Source organism: Eriocheir sinensis, chromosome 31 (assembly GCF_024679095.1).
Source record: "Eriocheir sinensis breed Jianghai 21 chromosome 31, ASM2467909v1, whole genome shotgun sequence".
Taxonomy (NCBI): Eukaryota; Metazoa; Arthropoda; class Malacostraca; order Decapoda; family Varunidae; genus Eriocheir; species Eriocheir sinensis.
The window spans coordinates 2,575,399-2,595,135 of NC_066539.1; the positions used below are offsets into that span (position 1 = coordinate 2,575,399).

A 19,737-nucleotide genomic window follows, 5' to 3' on the forward strand; every position below is an offset into this window, starting at 1 on the left:
TGTACGTTCCCGCAGTTTTCATGTTTCCGTCATTCTGTATTGTAAGCTTCATGGTGTATATTTTCTCGCTTCACTGTTAATCTCTTCAGTCATATCTCTCTCTCACGTTGACTTATCATCTACATTCTCTTTCTACTTTCTTTCCATTTTTTTCTTTCTTTTCATATTTTTTTCTCTTCCTTTTTACCTATCTTTCTATATCTCTCTCTTCCTTCCTAACTTTCTTCCCTTTTTTCTGTCTTTTTTTTTTCTCTTCCTTTCTTCCTTTTTATCTTTCTGTATTTCTCTTTTCTTTACTCTTTTCCGTTCTTTATTATTATTTTTTTTATTCACTTTTTCCGTCATCATCGTCCACATTCATCCTTTCCTTCTTCCTTTCTCATTTTCTTTCCTTTTTTATTTCTCTTTCTTACTTCCCTCAGTTTTTGTTTTCTTTTCCTTGATTTTTATTATTATTTTAACTCACTTATTCCGTTATCACATCATTATTTTTTTTCTCCTCCTTTTCTTCTTCCTTTCTCATTTTCTTTCCTTTTTTATTTCTCTTTCTTACTTTCTTCATTTTTTGTTGTTGTTTTCCTTGATTTTTTTTATATTATTTTTAGCTCACTTATTCCGTTATCTTTTCATTATTTTTTTCTCCTCCTTTTCTTCTTCCTTTCTCATTTTCTTTCTTTTTATTTCTCTTTCTTACTTTCTTCAGTTTTTTTTGTTGTTTTCCTTTATTTTTTTTTTTTTTTTTTTTTTTGAGGTCATTTATCCCGTTGTCATAGTCTACATCCATCAAAAAAGACTCCATTATTTATTTTTTCTCTCCTCCTTTCCTTCTTCCTTTCTCATTTTCTTTCCTTTTTTATTTCTCTTTCTTACTTTCTTCATTTTTTGTTGTTGTTTTCCTTGATTTTTTTTTCTAATTATTTTGAGGTCACTTATCCCGTCATCATCGTCTACATCCATCAAAAAAGACTTCATTATTTATTTTTTCTCTCCTCCTTTCCTTCTTCCTTTCTCATTTTCTTTCCTTTTTTATTTCTCTTTCTTACTTTCATCATTTTTTGCTGTTTTCCTAGATTTATTTATTATTTTTAGGTCAATTATTTCGTTATCATCGTCCACATCCATCAAAAAACACTTCATTATTTATTTTTTCTCTCCTCCTTTCCTTCATCCTTTCTCATTTTCTTTCTTTTTTCATTTCTCTTTCTTCCTTTCTTCAGTTCTTTTTTTGTTTTCCTTGATTTTTTTATATTCTTTTGAGGTCACTTATTCCGTCATCATCGTCCATATCGATTAAAAACACTTCATTATCTGTTTTCCATCACTTTATTATGCTTTTTTTTTTTCCTTCTAGTATCCAGTCAGTATCTTCCCATCTCAACTTCCATATACTTTTCTCGTCTTTTTCCCTCTAACAACAAATACCTTTCCCTTTTCTTTCACTGCCTATCCCTTAACTTTTTCCCCCCCTTTGTCTTTACTATCTCAATTCAATTCTCCTCTGACCTTTACAAAGCTCCTACGATACCTTTTTTTTTCGCTCATTCTCTTCCTTTGTTTCTTTTCTTGTAACCTTTTTTTCATATTTTACTCCATCCTCTTTGTATTTACTTTTTTTTTCACTTACCCTCCTTCCATTGACGTCATATCGCTCTCTTTTATTCGTTACGTATGTTGTTAGTCTCCTTTTTTAATCTTATCTTCGTACATTTTTTCCCCGCGGCTTTGTTGTTCTTTTTTTTATCCTTGTGACGCACGCACCTCGCTGACTGTATCTTGCTTGTGTCTGTCTGTCGCCCTATTGTCCATTGTTAACTCTTTTTTCCACTTCTCTTTCTTTTTCTCTGTCTGTCTATCTATATATCCATCTATCTATCTATCTAGCTATCTATGTTTTTATCTCCCATTTTCCTTTTATTTGTTCATTCGTATCGTTCACTGACAATTATTTCCATCTCATTTTCCGTTTAACACTTGACATCGTTTTCTGACCCTTCTTTTACCTTCATTTGTTCCACCCTTTTCAGCTCCCTTGCCTTTTTCTTTATCTCATCTTCACTTTACACTTCAGACTTTACTTCCCCTTCTCTTATCACACCTGTTTCTGCCACCTCTCCTTAACTTTTTTTCTTTATCTCATCTTCACTTCACACATCATGGCCTTTACTTCCCCTTCTTTTATCACACCTGTTTCAGCCACCTCCTCTTACCTTTCCTCCTCTCACCTGCAAGCACATCCTCTTCCTGGTATTCGTCTATTCTGTATTCATCTTTTATCCTCGCCTGTCCGCTTGAGGTGACGCTCCAGGAGGTGGTGGTGGTGGTGGTGGTGTTAGTCGGTGTGTGTGTGTGTGTGTGTGTGTGTGTGTGTGTGTGTGTGTGTGTGTGTGCTAAGTCCCAGTGGTGATGCTGTTCAGGGAGAGATACGTGAGAAGGATGTGGAGATGATGGTGGTGGTGGGGGAGTGAGGAGGGGGGTGATGTTGGAGGATGATGATAGTGTGTGTGTGTGTGTGTGGAGGGGAGTCAGGGTAGTGTGTGTGTGTGTGTGTGTGTGTGTGTGTGTGTGTGTGTGTGTGTGTGTGTGTGTGTGTGTGTGTGTGTGTGTGTGTGTGTGTGTTGGTAGAAGTAGAGCAGGGCTGCATCTCACGCTCGTTAAAGTAGATGTGCTGTAATGGAAGGAGGGAGGGAAGGAAGGGATGCTACTGCTGCCCCGGCGTGTGTGTGTGTGTGTGTGTGTGTGTGTGTGTGTGTGTGTGTGTGTGTGTGTGTGTGTGTGTGTGTGTGTGTGTGTGTGTTGTAATGTGTATATTATAATGTACATGTGTATGTATGACTGTACGTGTGGCGACACCGACCGGTGTGTGTGTGTGTGTGTGTGTGTGTGTGTGTGTGTGTGTGTGTGTGTGTGTGTGTGTGTATGTGTGTGCTCACGTTGACCTACATAAGAGAGCCAGAAAGACAGACAGACAAAGCAGGACTCATCTCTATATCCTCATCCTCATCCCTCTCCTTCTCCTTCTCCTCCTTCTATTCCTACTCCCGCTCCTTCTCCTCCTCCTCCTGCTCCTCCTCCTCCTCCTCCTCCTCCTTCTCTTTCTTTTCCATCTTCTCATCCTCCTTTTCCTTATCCTTTTCCTCATCCTCATCCTCATCCTCCTTTCCCTCATCCTTCTCCCACTCTTCCTTCTCCTCCTATTCCTTTTCCTCCTCTTCCACCTCCACTGCTACAGCCATAAGTCCTTCCCCCAGACGACTCCAAAGGGTCAGGTAAATTAAAACTAAGATGCAAGACGCAATGTTGGCGGCCACTCTTACCCTCGAGAGCGCCGGAAGGCAGGCGCGCAGGAGATAGCCCGGACACAGAGACAGGCGGCCTTGACCCACACCGGCGGAGGAGTGGCCACGTGCTGCCTCCACAGGGGTGCCTCGGGGGTGCAGGGGGTGAGTGGGGAGGTGCTGGCAGTGTTGAGGATGTGAGGACTTGCTGCAGGGATGGAAGGAGTGGTGACGCTTTCCTTGAGGTGGGGAAACGAGATCGTGAGTCTGGGAGAGAGAAGCCAAGATTTTGTGAATTTGTTGGAAGTGTTGAGGATGTGAGGACATGCTGGAGGGATAGGAGGAGTGGTAACGCTTTCCTTGAGGTGGGGAAGCGAGGCGTTAAGCAGAGATCGTCATATTCTTAAATACTTTGGCTCCCAAGCACACATTTTTGTCAAGGTTTTCATAGGAGTTGTGGGCATTTCCATGGGTAGTTTTATCCCCCTGGTGTTAGTTTGACCTTTCTTGTATACCATGAGGCTAAAACAACACTCAATACAGCTCGATTTATCTTCTTATTGTGCTCTGGAAAAAGTCGATGCGAGAAGAGTAAGCGTCGCCTGAGAATACCGAGCAGGGAGGAAGACAGATGGAATGGTTGTGTTAATGTGTGGGAAGTGGTGGGCATGTGAGGACTTGTAGCGGGGGTTATAGGAGTGGTGACGCTTTCTTTGAGGTAGGGAAGCTAGGCGGTGAATCAGGGGGTCATATTCTGAAACACTTTACAACCACATATTTGGTCATGTTTTCGTAGTTGTGGGCATTTCCAGGGGTTGTTTTATGACCTTGGTGGCAGTTTGACCTTTCTTATATATCGTGACGCAGAAAAAGAAACACTCAGTCATGTTTTCGTAGTTGTGGGGATTTCCAGGGGTTGTTTTATGACCTTGGTGGCAGTTTGACCTTTCTTATATATCGTGACGCTGAAAAAGAAACACTCGGGCATGTTTTCGTAGTTGTGGGCATTTCCAGGGGTTGTTCTATGACCTTGGTGGCAGTTTGACCTTTCTTATATATTGTGAAGCTGAAGAAACACTCAGTACCATCCGATTTATCTCCTTTTTGGTCTTTGGAAATAGTCGGTGTGAGGAACGGAAGAGTCTTTGAATAATGACCCGGGAACGAGAAAGGCGGAAAACTTGTGTGGCAGTGTGAGAAGTGGCGAGGCTGTGAGGACTTATAGCAGGGGCGAGAGAAGTGGTGACGGTTTTGCGGAAGTGGAAAGCGAGGCGTTGAGTGAGGGAGAGAAGCAAAAAGGGTGTGTTGATGTGTGGGAAGCAGTAACGTTGTGAGGCCTTTCTGCAGGGATGGGCGGAGGGAGTGGTGACCCTTTCCTGGTGGTGGAGAACCGAGGCGATGAGTCAGGAAGAGAGACGGATGGCAAGGCTGTGAGGGCTTACTGCAAGGGTGGGCTGAGTGGTGACCCTTTCCTGGTGGTGGGAAGCGAGGCGCGGTGAGTTAGGGAGAGAAAAAGAGTTTGGGAAGTGATGAGGCTGTGAGGAGTTTTGATTTAGGAGTCGGAGAAGAAACGAGGTTATCTTGGAGATGGGAAAGCGAGGCGGTGATTGTGGGAGAGAAGCAGAGAGACTGTGTGGATGTATGGGAAGAGCTGAACCTGGATATAGATGGAGATAGGAGACACTGAAGCAGCTAGGCGTTTAAAGATAAGGAACAGTACTGAAGGTATATTAATGTTGGGTAGCTAGGAAGTCAAGCAGCTTATTAAGGGAACGAGGGAGGAACAGAGGCAAATAAAGGTGGGATAGGTAGGCAGTGAAGGAGCTTATTAAGGCAAGGAGGAAAAAACATTGAGAGGAAATTGAAAGTAAACAGTGAAGCGAAGGAAGTCGAGGAGGGAGAAACTTCGAGGGGAACTGAGGGTAGGAAATGGAGACAATGGTGCAAGATGAGGGAAGGAGAGAGAACCATTGATGGGAAATGAAGATAGGGAAGGGAGAGAGAGAGACAGGATGGGGGAGGGAGAGAGAAGCATTGAGGGGAACTGAAGGTAGGAAATGGAGACAATTGTACAAAATGAGGGAAGGAGGGAGAACCATTGAAGGGAACTGAAGAGAGGGAAGGGAGACAGAGAGGCAGGTTGGGGAGGGAGAGAGAAGCATTGAAGGGAACTGAAGGTAGGAAACGGAGGCAGAGAAGCAGGTTGGGGAGGGAGAGAGAAGCATTGAAAGAACTGAAGGTACGGAAGGGAGGCAGAGGAGCAAGTTGTGGGTTGTGACGGAGAAAAGAAGTAAAGATTGTGAAAGTAGAGAGGGGAGGATGTCAAGTTAGCCGGAGGTGGTAAATTAAAGCACTGAAGCTTGGTGAAACTGTTGATGAGATGCAGTGAGGCTGGATTAAGGGGCGTGTGCTGAGGGGAGCGAGGCATTGAGGCTGACTGAAGAGGGAGGTAATTTAATGATAACGTTGTCTGCATGTTATAAGAGAACGCTGACTAACTGGTTGCTTATGTGGCTGGCTGGAGGACTCAAAAGGCTGGTTAGGTGGCTGACTTGACTGGCTGAGTGCTGGATGCGTGGCTTGGCGGTTCGGTTGCTGCCTCTGTGGGTGGCTGGGTGGAGGTATACATTAGAAAGTAAGATGATAGAGAAAATTATAAGGACAGAAGGGGAGTGACTTGTCTGACTGGTTGACTGATTGGTTGGCTGATGGCTTAATGATGACTGCCCGAAGACATGGGGAGCCTGGCTTAAGTGGCTGAAGAAGAAGCTTGGATAAATAGGGAGTTTGGAAGGAGGTTGGAGAAGATTGGAGAAATAAGACAGTTTTAAACTTTGAGAAGGGGTGGAGTGACAGTTCTGGGGTCGGTTGAAAAGGTAGGATTTAAAAAAGAATGGCAAAGTAAGGGATAGATAAGAGAGTGTTGTGTTTACAGCGAAAATAGAACATAGTGTTAAAAAAAATGGCCAAGGAAAGGGTACGTAATAGGATAGGGAGTTTACAGCTAAAGGAGAACGTAGGACTAAAAAGGATAAAGTGAGGGGTTACTAAGAGAATAGGATAGGGAGTTTACAGCTAAAGGAGAACGTAGGATTAAAAGGATAAAGGGGTTGATGAGAGGATAGTATGATTATGGCTAAAGATGGGCATATAGCTAACAGAGAAGGAGCATAGTAAAGGGTTGATAAGATATGATGTTTGCGGCTATAGAAACGTACAATGTGAAGGTTTGGGTAAAGGCTGAGTGGCTGACTGACTGGCTTACTTACAATGTTCCAGGACCGCATAACACACTCACTCACTCCACAAATGCAGTCGCCGGTACCGCTAAAACATACGTGGATTTTGCCTCATTTCCGTATCAACCTGGTAGCAGCGACGGGCTAAATTTGTGCCATGATATAAACCCCCAAAAATAGATGATGCGTAAACCGATCACAAATGCGTTGATATATATATAATGAAATGGTGTGCGTGAGTGATGATTTTTTCTCACTATTCTCGTTTAGAGGGGCCTTTAAGAAACATGATCCCCACAGGTACCAGGTTAACGATCACCCATTCCTAAAACAGAAAAAGAGTGTAGGTTGAGTGTTAGAGCAAGGATTCATTATCTGACTGACTGGCTGACTTGTAATGTTCTAAGACCTCACAACACACTGACTCCACATATACAATCTCCAGCGCCACTAAAACATACGTGGATCTTGACGCATTTCCGTAATAACGATCACCCATTCCAAAAATAGAAAGAAAGTGTACGTTGAGTGTTAGAGTAAGGATTCATTATCTGACTGACTTGCTGACTTGTAATGTTCTAAGACCTCACAACACACTCACTCCACATATGCAATCTCCGGCGCCGCTAAAACATGCGTGGATCTTGACGCATTTCCGTAATAACGATCACCCATTCCAACCACTTTCCCTTGATGATTATTTTTCTGAGCTTCCGTTAAAATTGCGTCTTAATGTCCTCCTTCGAATCGGCAGCCGACTTCTTAATCTCCTCTCTGATATTTTTCTCATTTTGCGTTTTAATGTCTTCGCTCTAATCGATGGCTGACTCCTTAATCTGGACTGAGCGGAAAGGTGGCGCGGTGGCTGGCAGGTGGACTGGTTGGCGTTAGTGGTTGCTGGGACTAAATGGTGCAGGTGGAGAGTGGCAATGCTGGTTGATTAGAAGCTTGGTTGACTGACTGTTTATCTGAATAGCTATTAAGTCCAGATCAAATGTAGCTTCCCGGGTGATAGGTTAGTTGATAGCTTGCTGGTTGTCTCTCTTTCTCTGCTTGGGCGGAAAATTAAGTTGATTATCTGTGAAGAGACTGAACGAAAGCAGGATTCAAGACTGAGGAGGAGAGAGAGGATGATATTCTTGGAAATTTGCCCTTGAGAAAATCTGAGTTATGGAAGAAGAAAAATTAGGAAAAGAAATAGGAGGAGGAGGAGAGAGAGGATAACATTCTTGGAAATTTGCCTTTGAGAAAATATGAGTTAATGAAAGAAGAAAATTTAGGAAAAGGAATAGGAGGAGGAGGAGGAGGAGGAGGAGGAGGAGGAGGAGGAGGAGGAGGAGGAGGAAAATAAGAAGAGGGAAAGCCAAACGAGGTCAAAAGCTGAAGCGAAAGAGGAGGAGGAGGACGTGGAGGCGGAAGATTAAAGAGAAAAAGAAAAGGAAAAATTGTAGAACCGCAGAGGAGAGGCGGAGGCGAGGCAGGAGAAAACCCCGGCCAGAAGGTGCTTCCCTGCAAGTGGTGGGAAATGTTGGCTGATTACCGAGAAGTGTGTGGGCTGGGAGGGCGCCGTATAGCAGCAGCCCACGCCTCACACACACACACACACACACACACACACACACACACACACACACACACACACACACACACACTCTCTCTCTCTCTCTCTCTCTCTCTCTCTCTCTCTCTCTCTCTCTCTCTCTCTCTCTCTCTCTCTCTCTCTCTCTCTCTCTCTCTCTCTTTTATGCCAGGAAGAGAGTGGAGAGAGAAGGAGAGACAGGGGAAAGGAGGAGTAGGAGAAGGAGGAAGAAGGAGAGAAGGGGGAAGAGGAGGAGGAGGAATAAAAGAAGGAGCAGGAGAGGAAGAGGAAGAGCAAGAGAAAAAAAAAGGTAAGGAAGAGGGAGAAATAGGCAAAGAGGAAAGTTCACCTCACCGGCACCAGAGTGGACAAAGGGTCGTTCCGTGCATACAGCCTACACGAGTGAGCGCCCGCGTTGCCGTTCGTTTCCTGCCGCGGCGCCAGAGGGGCTGTCCGCACCCGTCCCCGCGGCGCCAGCAGCGGGGCGGCGCAGGGAGGAAGTCTCTCATTTCCCTAGGCAGTGGTGACCCTCGCCGCGGTGGTCCACACTCGCCGCTTCCCCGCTCCTCTTTCACTGCTTCCGTCCAGAGACTGATTCGTTTTCCTTTTATTTTTCGACTGTTCGTGAATCTTTTACATTCTATTTTTACATTTTATATTGGTGAGGCTATTTATTTTTAGAGTATTTGCCTGTCACTTTAGCGAATTCTGGTACATTTGTTAGTCATGCTTATTTTTGTGAAAGAAAAATTCATGCGCACAGAGAATTTAATGAATTTATTTTCAATTATGGTTGTCTGCCGGTCGGTCTGCCTGTGTATGTCTGTCTACGTTTTTTTATCTACTTGTGTTACCATACACGACGAGATGAGATGTGCTCTCACCTAAGAGTAATTCTCAATAGTTACTCAAACCCTGTCCACTCACATCTATCTCCACCCTTCTTTCTATCCTATGCCTGACACGTACAAGACACGTAATATCAGATTCGACCACGTGGAGGCTTTTACATTATTTCATGTCTAAGGTAACGTATCGGAAGCGTCTTGAGGTGCTTCGATTTTACTCCTTTACTTCCTTCAGAGAAAACAAACGTACACAGGCGCCGTTACTGCATTGGCGGCTGCTGGCACGTTGAAAGAGAGGAAGGAAGGAGGAGTGTGAGGAAAGGAAGTAAGGGACTGAGGGAAGGAAGTTGGGATGTAAAGGAAGGAAGTGGAGAATAAAAGGAAGTGAGGGAAGAAGGTGGAAGATAAACTGTCATGACCACCACTGCAATATACTTTGTGTGTGTGTGTGTGTGTGTGTGTGTGTGTGTGTGTGTGTGTGTGTGTGTGTGTGTGTGTGTGTGTGTGTGTGTGTGTGTGTGTGTCCACGCGCTATAGTTCACCCTCATATTGGCAAAACGCACCGAAGAAAACGTGTATTTGCGACTAAGAGAACTGTGTAGCGGGACCATTCAAGGGAAACTGTTGAAGTCATGTTATCACTTACGTCTTCATCTCTACTTACCTTACTTGGTGTACTGCGTTATTTTGAAGAAACATACTTCTTTACTCATGTCAGTCGTACGCAAAAAAGGGCATTGATGCTTCTTGAGTCAACACATATCAGTGAGTCACAATTCCATCATCTCGAATATTTGAGTTACATTATTATCCCAGTCAGACAATCAATTGCTTCTACAAATATTACTTTACTGTTACTACTACGCCTTTTACTTAAACGTACAATACAGCTAACAACTACTACTTTTCTTAAGCTATTTCTGTTCTCAGCTATGATTATTCAACTGCAATTCCTCCACTCTATCTTGAAATTATACAATAACCACCACTGTTACTTTTTATCATTACAACAGCTCCACCTCGTCCTTCTCCTGCTAATAATACAATGTACTACTACTACTACTACTACTACTACTACTACTACTACTACTACTACTACTACTACTACTATATCTCTTTCAACTGATTGACTCTTTGACTGGATTAGCAGGCAAGAAGAAGGGCTGCTTGTTCTTATGTTATGTGAAGAATCCTAATTGTTAACATACGTGCTTCTTCTTACCACGCAAACCAAAACCTACAACTCTTCAGTTTTCGCCGAGTCCTTGGTGTTAGTTGTCTGTTCTGTATCATCCCTTCGTCCCTTCCGTCACTGAATGATTAAATGAACTGCGGCCATGCGTCACCGTAGATTAAACGCTCTCTCTCTCTCTCTCTCTCTCTCTCTCTCTCTCTCTCTCTCTCTCTCTCTCTCTCTCTCTCTCTCTCTCTCTCTCTCTCTCTCTCTCTCAAAACAAAGCTAATTAGTGATGGAGCTTTATAGTGAAGTGGTCAGCACACTCCCCCCACAACCGAGAGGCCCCGGGTTCGATGCTCGGGCAGATGGGTAGGCAGTCTCCTTTACCCCGTGCTCCCTGTCCACCAAGCAATGAATAGGTGCCGAGCTTCAATTAGTAGTTGTGTCCCGCCTGCTGGGTATGGGTGGGTGTGAGGTATCAGCCATAGCCAAAGATTCGTCACCTGTAGCAGCAAGCTCAATCATGGACGGTACTGGCTGTCGATCGTGAGTCTATCCCGTGGTAAGATCATGGTGAATTACACACACACACACACACACACACACACACACAAAGCTGGGGCTCATTAACTCGCCTCGCCTCGCTTTTTTTGTTGATCGTTACCGTTCTGAGGTCGTGTTTATTACCTTGTCTAGTCCAAACTGACCCACTTTTCACCCTCATTACTCACAAGCTCGCCTCATACTCATTTTTCATTAGTCGTCAGTGCTCCGCCCCGCCTCTATGCGTGTGTCGTCTAATATTAATTTTCGATCTCATTAGTTGTCAGTCCTCGCCCGCTCCTATTTGTGTTATGTAATATTACTTTTCTGTCTCATTAAGTCCGTAATTAGTTTCACGGGGACGTGGACTCAATATTACTCGTGCTTCCCATTTTTGTTTTCCTTCCTCATTCATTAGCTTTTCCTGGTTTCCTTTTTTTTCATTTAGTCCCGTCAGATCTTATTAGTTCACTCAGTAGTCAAGTTATAGTCTATACATTCTCGTTCCCTGTAGATTTTTTTTATGTATATTATCCTTTCAGTCACTCATTAGACCCTCTACCTTCTTTTTTACTTTTGTTGATATGTCTACCTTCATTGTTTCCATTGATTCTGATCTTCTTAATTAATTTCCTGTGGGGGTCGTGTCCTCTAAGCCCTTAAGTTGTAATGACCCAGGACGCGGATAAGGACCATCAAGGCCTCGAGCCGTGAGGTAACCTTTGGCTTGACGTCACTGTGTAAGCCTCACTGACTCATTAATCTTTTTTTCAACATATTACAGTCTTCTCTCCTCTCCAATCCATCACTAACTTCTCAAAAATGTCCTCGTTCTTATGGAAACTTTTATAACGGCATCTCTCGTATCGATCCTGGACTCCTTAACCTTCACGGAGTATCTTTTTAACACCTCCTCTCGTCCCCGGTTACCCCTGCGCGCCGCTAACGAGTCAACAAAGGCACACCCATACGCTCCCATTAGTGCAGGCCACCCCTCACCCCTGCCACGAGGAGGAGGGGGACACACGCAACGCAGGGGTGGGTGAGCGTGGTATTCTCTCGACTCCAACCGAAAAGAGCTGTTGAGAAGTGTGAATGTTAACTTGGATGATGGTGCTGGTGGTGGTGATAGTGGTGGTGATGGTGATAGTGGTGTTAGTGGTGGAGGGGGTGAAGAAGGGGTTAGTCGTTATGGAGATGGTGATGGTAAGGGTGGCTGCGTGATGGTGGTGGCTCTTGTGATGCGTTGGTGTAGAATTAAGCGAAAGACGACCTAACATGTGGAAAGTATCATTGAAGGAGGAGCTTGGGCACTTCAAAACCTTAATGTCGAGCTCTGAGACGCGTGAGCACCGCTGCCTAGCTGACACAGGCGACTTGGCGGATATGCCCGACGCTCAGCACCTCAGCCTCCACGACCACCAGGACCCAGCAAATGACGAGGCTAAAGGAGGTCGTGGCGTGACTTTGAGCGGGGGAGGAGAGATGGGGGGGGGGAAGGTTGACCCCAATCCGCGTCTTCGTCTGTCGCGCTGAGGCCATCCCGCGGCACTTGGGAGGATGCTGCCATTAATCTCCCCTCCGAGGAAGGCTGAAGGTCATCCATTAGCCGGCCGTCCTAAGTCATCAGTGGCTCGGGAAAACAGATGTGGCGACGGGTGTTTGTTAGGCTCCCTGGTGACTGGCTGCTTGGCTGACTTAATAGCTGGCTAACTGGTTGGGTGACTGACTGGCTGACTGACTGACTGACTAACTGAATGGCTGGCTGGCTGAATGGATGGATGGCTACCTGGCAGACTTAATGGCTGGCTAACTGACTGGCTAACTGGCTGAGTGACTATTAGACTGATTGACTGACTCTAACTGACTGGCTAATACGCTTGATGGCTGGCTGGCTAATTTCTGAATGACTAGTTGACTTACTGGCGGAGTAGCTTAACAGGTGGGTTGATGGATGATTGGCTGATTGGTTAGCCTGCTCAGGGGATGACCGACTGGCTGGTTGGCTGGATAACTGGCTGGAAGACTACCTGATTGGCTGGAAAGGCGGCTTGGTGGCTGACTAGTTGGAAAATTGGCTGGCTGGCTGGTCGGAAGGTTGGCTGCCCGGCTGGCTATTGTGTTCAACTGTTTTACGTTATCAAAAATACACTAATTGTGAGAAAAATGGCAAAAATACGGACAAGAAATAAAGGTTGGACGTTATGTTTACTGTGTGCAATTAGTTTGTGCCTGTGTGTGTGTGTGTGTGTGTGTGTGGAGAGAGAGAGAGAGAGAGAGAGAGAGAGAGAGAGAGAGAGAGAGAGAGAGAGAGAGAGAGATCATTAGCCTCTACCATTACACTGAGGAACCGAGAAAGAGGAAGGCACTTATTAAACAATCGGAAATTCATCGAAGCGGACATGAATTATGATAAACAGTAGAGCCAGTGATATATAAAATAAGATAAAGAGCGGAGCATAATAAAGAGAAAAGGTTCATAAAATTATACGAGCTTGAGGGAATAACAACAATATTTCGGCCACTTCTTCAGATTCTTTTTAGGAGCAGCGAGTAGCGGGCTTTTTTTTTTATTATTGTTTCCTTTTTTTGTGCCCTTAAGCTGTCTCCTTTGTTGTTAAAAAAAAAAATCCTACAAGCAACATGTAGCGGGTGCAGGGACAGGCTGGTGGTCCCTGGCTGCCTCTGTAACCAAATTGTCCGCTTGTTTATTGCCCTCGTGTCCTCATTTTGGGGGAGGCGTGTGGCAAGCTTCTATTTGTTGATATTTTTTAGACTTGTTCATCCCCCTCGCTCAACACACCACCTCCCCACCACCACCACCCTCAAACCATCCCCAGAGCCATCACTACCACCACTACCACCAGTACCACCAACACCACCACCCTTACCCTTAGCAGTGAACCATCCCCAGAGCCATCACTACCACCACTACCACCAGTACCACCAACACAACCACCCCTAGCAGTGAACCATCCCCAGAGCCATCACTACCACCACTACCACCAGTACCACCAACACCACCACCCTTAGCAGTGAACCATCCCCAGAGCCATCATTACCACTACCACCAGTACCACCAACACCACCACCCTTAGCAGTGAACCATCCCCAGAGCCATCACTACCACCACCACCACCACCACCACCAGTACCACCAACACCACCACCCTTAGCAGTGAACCATCCCCAGAGCCATCATTACCACCACCACCACCACCACCACCACCACCAGTACCACCAACACCACCACCCTTAGCAGTGAACCATCCCCAGAGCCATCATTACCACCACCACTAGTACCACCAACACCACCACCCTTAGCAGTGAACCATCCCCAGAGCCATCATTACCACCACCACTAGTACCACCAACACCACCACCCTTAGCAGTGAACCATCCCCAGAGCCATCATTACCACCACCACCACCCTCAAACCATCCCCAGAGCCATCACTACCACCACCACCACCACCACCAGTACCACCAACACCACCACGTGAAGCATCATTAACACCCCTACCACCATCACCCTTCCATCACCACTACAAAAAGCATCCTCAAAGCCCTCACTACCACTATATAGCAGACACCACAAACACCCCCACCAAAGACATCCCCCACAGAATCTCCACCACCACCACCACCACCACCACCACTTAACTATTATGAAACTCCCACCACAACCACCACGACCATTAACACTACCGCGGCAACACCACCAATATCCACACAGCCGCCAACTTGACCTATTCCACGCTCCACCACCACCACCATCACCTCCCCCCCGCCCCCCCCCTCCCCCGTGAGCGCGCGTAACACTGACCTACATAGTGTTTCAAAATGCTCTTCAGTAAATTTGCCCCGGCGTTATGAAGTATCTGTGTGTGTGTGTGTGTGTGTGTGTGTGTGTGTGTGTGTGTGTGTGTGTGTGTGTGTGTGTGTGTGTTCAAGTAGTGAGATGAGCCAAGGCCAGTGGGGGAATTGGCAGAACTAGGCCTGATACGCGAAATTAACATGTACTAGGACTTCTTCACTCGCGATATTAATGGTTTTGTGAGTATGTGTGTGTGTGTGTGTGTGTGTGTGTGTGTGTGTGTGTGTGTAATGGATGATGCGTGTTTAACCTCATTATGCCCCAAATACTCTGACGTTGTGTAGTTAATATGAAGCGATTTGTCTCTTTTTTTTTTTTTTTTACATATTTTTCACCGTCATGGGTCAACACCTAATTAAGCGAGAGTGTGTTTGGCAGGTTGTTTGCCCGTCACCTCGTTAATGTCCTGTTTTCTCTCTTTTCAGGTGAGTGACTCTTCCCGGGCATGACACACCTGGAGGAGAAGGAGGAGGGAGGAAGGAAAGTAGAGCGTCGCGCAGGTAAGTGATATGATGTGGCAAGGGAGGTAGATGGGAGGGTAGGAAGGGGGTGAGGGAGGAAAGGAGGGAGGGCAGAGAAAAAGAGGAGAGGGAGGAAGAAGTGGAAGGAAGGTAGATGGGAGGGTAGGAAGGTGGTGAGGGAGGAAAGAAGGGAGGGCAGAGAAAAAGAGGAGAGGGAGGAAGAAGTGGAAGGAAAGTAGATGGGAGGGTAGGAAGGTGGTGAGAGAGGAAAGAAGGGAGGGCAGAGAAAAGGAGGAGATGGAGGAAGAAGTGGAAGGAAAGTAGATGGGAGGGTAGGAAGGTGGTGAGAGAGGAAAGAAGGGAGGACAGAGAAAAGGAGGAGAGGGAGGAAAGAAAGGGAGGAGGAGAGAAAGAGGAGAAAAATGGAAGAGGAGACAAAGGGAAGAGATAAAGGAAGGAAGTGAGAAAAGAAGGAAGAGGAAAAGGGAGGAGGATAAGAAAGGGGTGTGATAGGAAAGGAGGAAGAGGAGAGAAAGTGAGGAAAAGAGAAAGGGAGTAGGAGACAAAAGGAGAAGGAGAGAGAGGAAAGGAAAGAAGAGGGGAGGAGAGAAAAGGATATGTATTGAAGAAAATTATATATGACTAAAGGAAAGGGAATGGGCGAGGCACGACAGTTGATTGAGAAGAAAGGTTGAATTAGCTGACAGAAAGGAGAGACAGGAGGAAAAAGAGAGAGCGTGAAAAGGAGAAGAAGAATATGAATTGAAGACAAGTCGATATGGCAGAAGAACAGGGAAGAGGGGAAGGGAGGAGATGAGCTGACAGAGAAAAAAGATATACAAGACTTACAAGGGATAACAACAACTGGCAGAGAAGAAGGAGAGTAGAGGATTATACAGCAAAGAGTGGGGACGAACCGCGACTTTAGAAATTAATGAAACAGACAGCGGGTAAGACTATTTAAACCGAATGGAGAGTAAAAGAAAAGGGCGGACGGAGATGAAGAGAGAAAGTATAGCTGTTAAAGTTGTTCACAGTTCGGCAAGAAAAGTAGCAATTGCCTAATGTCGAGAGAGGAAAGAATGGCTCACGGAATAGTTTTATGGATTGTGCGAGTAACTTCCACTAGAAAAGGAGGAGGGGGAGGACGAGGACGAGGAAGGACGAGGAGGACAAGGAGAGAACGAAGGAGGAGGGCGAGGGGAAAGAGAAGGAGGAGAAAGAAGAGGAGAATGACGAGGAGGACGAGGACGAGGAAGGAGAAGGACGAGGAGGACAAGGAAAGAACGAAGGAGGAGGGCGAGGGTAAAGAGAAGAAGGAGAAAGAAGAGGAGAATGACGAGGAGGACGAGGACGAGGAAGGAGAAGGACGAGGAGGACAAGGAGAGAACGAAGGAGGAGGGCGAGGAGAAAGAGAAGAAGGACAAAGAAGAGGAGAAAGAGGATGACGAGGAGGACGAGGACGCAGGGTAGTAAGAGTATTGGATGATGGCAAAGGAGGAAGAGAAATAATATAAGAAAAAAGAGGAGAAAACGTGGAATTATATAAGTGAGGGTAGTATTGGGTCTGTCAAATGCAGTCGTCACGCATTTCTATAACCTGTAGAGCGGAGCAAAACACTTGCTATATATAGTATTACGAGAGCATGTATTTTACTCCTATCGCAATGAAGTAATTATTATTGCGATTTTCAAATGAACAGATGGGTTTCGCATTGATATATTACAATAGGAGAAATAGGAGGAGGAGAATGAAGAGGAGGAAGAGGAGGGAGAGTAGAAGGAAGAAGAACAAGAACAAGAACAATAATAAAACAAGAACAAGAAGAGAAGCAAGAACAAAAAGAAGAAGAGCAAGAAGAACAAGAAGAGGCGGAGGAAAAGGAACAGGAACAGAAGGAAGAGGAGAAGGAAAAGAAGACCAAGAACAGGAAGAGCAAGAACAAGAACAAGAAGAACAAAAAACAAGAAAAAGAATAAGAAAAAGAAAAAAACAAGAAGAAAAGAAAAAGAAAGAAAAAAAAGATTAAAAGCCTTAGTACCATGAAAAAGGCAAGGGATCAAGGGAAAAACGAACAAATATCACCAGAAACTTATGAATCAAGGAGGAAATTGGGTCACCTCAAGATCTTACGTGGCGAGGTCTGCGACGCGTGAGCACCGTCGCCCAGGTGACGCAGACGACGCCCCGCTAGCAAGGTGTGACTCACGAGGACTCCCCGTTCACCTCACTTGTTGCTCCCAGGTGCTGAGACGCGGGAAGAAAGAGAGAAAACGGCTTAACGGTCATTAGTGGTTACAGGAAAGAAAGGGAAGGTAGCTGGGGCACTGGCAATGAATATCAGACGGGGAAGTGAATAGGAGTGTTTTTTTTATAGTAAGTGAAGCAGCTAAAGGGAAAATAGGAAATAGGAAAAAGAGTATTATAGAAAGGGTTGTGAAAAATAAAAAGTGAGGGATTTCAAAGGTCAAAAGGGTATTCATTTGACCTTACTGTCGCTTCCTGTGGCTTCGCAGGTGTGAAATTGCATTAAAGGATTTGAGGGAAAAGTTAAAGAGGACTGGCTGAGGAGACGTGGGAGGGGAGAAAATGAAAAGCAGCGCTGGGATTCGTTCTTAGGGTTTAAGGATCACCTCGTTTTAAGCTGTATAAGGCAATAGAAACATACTTTGAAAGGGTATGTTAAGGGGATTTCCACGTAGGAGGAGACAGGTATGAGGAAGGCTGTGCCGGGGATTCGTCTAAGAGTTTAGGAATCACTACAGTTCAGGGTGCATATACCAACAGAATCAGGCTTTGAAGGGGTATGTTAAGCTTTCCACGCAGGAGAAGACAGGTGTGTGGAAGGTTGTGCTGGGGATAAGTTTAAAGGTTTAAGGATCACATTGTTTCCACGCAGGAGAAGACAGGTGTGAGGAAGGTTGTGCTGGGGATAAGTTTAAAGGTTTAAGGATCACATTGTTTTAGTGTGTATAAATCAGTGGAAACATACTTTGAAAGGGTATGTTAAGCTTTCCACACAGAAGACAGGTGTGAGGAAGGTGTGCTGGGGATAAGTCTAAAGGTTTAAGGATCACATTGTTTTAGGGTGCTTAAATCAGTGGAAACATATTTTGAAAGGGTATGTTGAAGGGCTTTTCCATGCAGGGGACAAGTGTGAGAAAGGCTTTGACAGGCATTGGTCGACGGGTTTAAGGACTTTTTCGTTTGAAGGTTTGAAGGGTATCAGGACACCTCTATTCCCGAAATTGACCTCGCTTTCGGCCACCTCTTTTGATTCTTTTTTGTAGGAGCAGCGAGTAGCGGGCTTTTTTTATTATTGTTTCCTTTTTTTGTGCCCATGAGCTGTCTCCTTTGTTGTGAAAAAAAAAAAGGAAGAGAGTTATAAGGGAGCACGTCAGAGGGCGCTGAGGAAGGGTCCGCGGCTCTGTCTGACTCAGCATGGAGGAGAATGTTCCCTTCGGCCTCGTTGTGTCCATGTGAGAAATTATTGCGGCCTTAAAAAAAATATATACGAAGTGAAACGAATGGAACGAAAAAAAATATATACGAAGTGAAACGAATGAAGCGTAAGAGGATGATATTCAAAATGTAGGAAGCAAAACAGATATTATATAAAAAAAGATCATTTAAGAAGGTTTCAAATATTAATGTTGTGCAAATAGTTGAAAGCCTTGCATATATCAAAGAATATTAGAGAAAAATTTACTTGTTTATAGAAAAATGAACCTTCGATTTGTGATGCGTTTGTTTGTGTGTGTGTGTGTGTGCGTGTGTGTGTATGTGCGCGTGTGTGAGTCAGTGAGTGAGTGAGGGAGGGAGGGAGAGTTAGATAATGAGAGAGAGAGAGAGAGAGAGAGAGAGAGAGAGAGAGAGAGAGAGAGAGAGAGAGAGAGAGAGAGAGAGAGAGAGAGAGAGAGAGAGTTTATAAAAGTGTATTGGCTGGAAATAAAGAATAACATACATGCAGCAGATCGCTCCAGATAGAAAACTAGGTCACTTAAAGTTAAGGGTACATCCTCCTCCTCCTCCTCCTCCTCCTCCTACTACTACTACTACTACGTACTACTGCTCCTGCTCCTGCTCCTCCTCCTCCTCCTCCTCCTCCTCCTCCTCCTCCTTCTTCTTTTACAAATCTTCTTCTTCCTCTTCCTCTTCTTCCTGCAATATTCTTCTTCCCCTTCCCCTCTCCTTCCTGCTGGTGTTGCCGCAAAGGATGTTTACTACCAAGACTTTGATCCTCCGCCAAGATACAGACGCCGCCAGCAGCCGCAGTGACCATGCGCCCACGCACACACGCACACACGCGCACACACACACACACACACACACACACACACACACACACACACACACACACACACACACACACACACACACACACACACACCTGCCAACATTGGAACAAAGAAGAGAAAGTAGAGACCTAATACTAAATGCAGCTGTCAACACGGAGACAGTAATGTTGCAGGCCACTGACAGATTAATGTGTTTCCTTGCTCTAAACGTCAATGCTAATGAGGGCTTCCAAAGCATGGACTCTTTTTAACCTCACCGGACGGATGAAACAATTCTTTCCACCTTTGCTGTGCTGCCTGTGTTCCCTGCCCGGCCAGCACCGTCAGGGCCGCGCCGTCCCCCCCAGGAATGTCCTGCCCCGGGTCTCCTTGGTTCTTAGGGCAGCTCTTAGTGCACGTTTGTGTCCAATTCGCCAATTCGTACGCACCCTTCGTGTCTGG

The 19,737-nt window shown here is 45.3% G+C and overlaps 1 protein-coding gene across 1 annotated transcript in view; it reads left to right on the top strand.

Moving 5' to 3' along the window:
* The window catches only part of LOC127005790 (uncharacterized), a 176,026-nt gene extending 160,953 nt beyond the window's left edge, over nt 1-15,073 (top strand). The window contains exon 5 of the mRNA XM_050874892.1: nt 14,962-15,073. Coding sequence (XP_050730849.1) covers nt 14,962-14,965 — 4 coding nt within the window. The 3' untranslated portion in view covers nt 14,966-15,073. The remainder of the gene's footprint in view (nt 1-14,961) is intronic.
* The last annotated feature ends 4,664 nt before the right edge of the window (nt 15,074-19,737 follow it).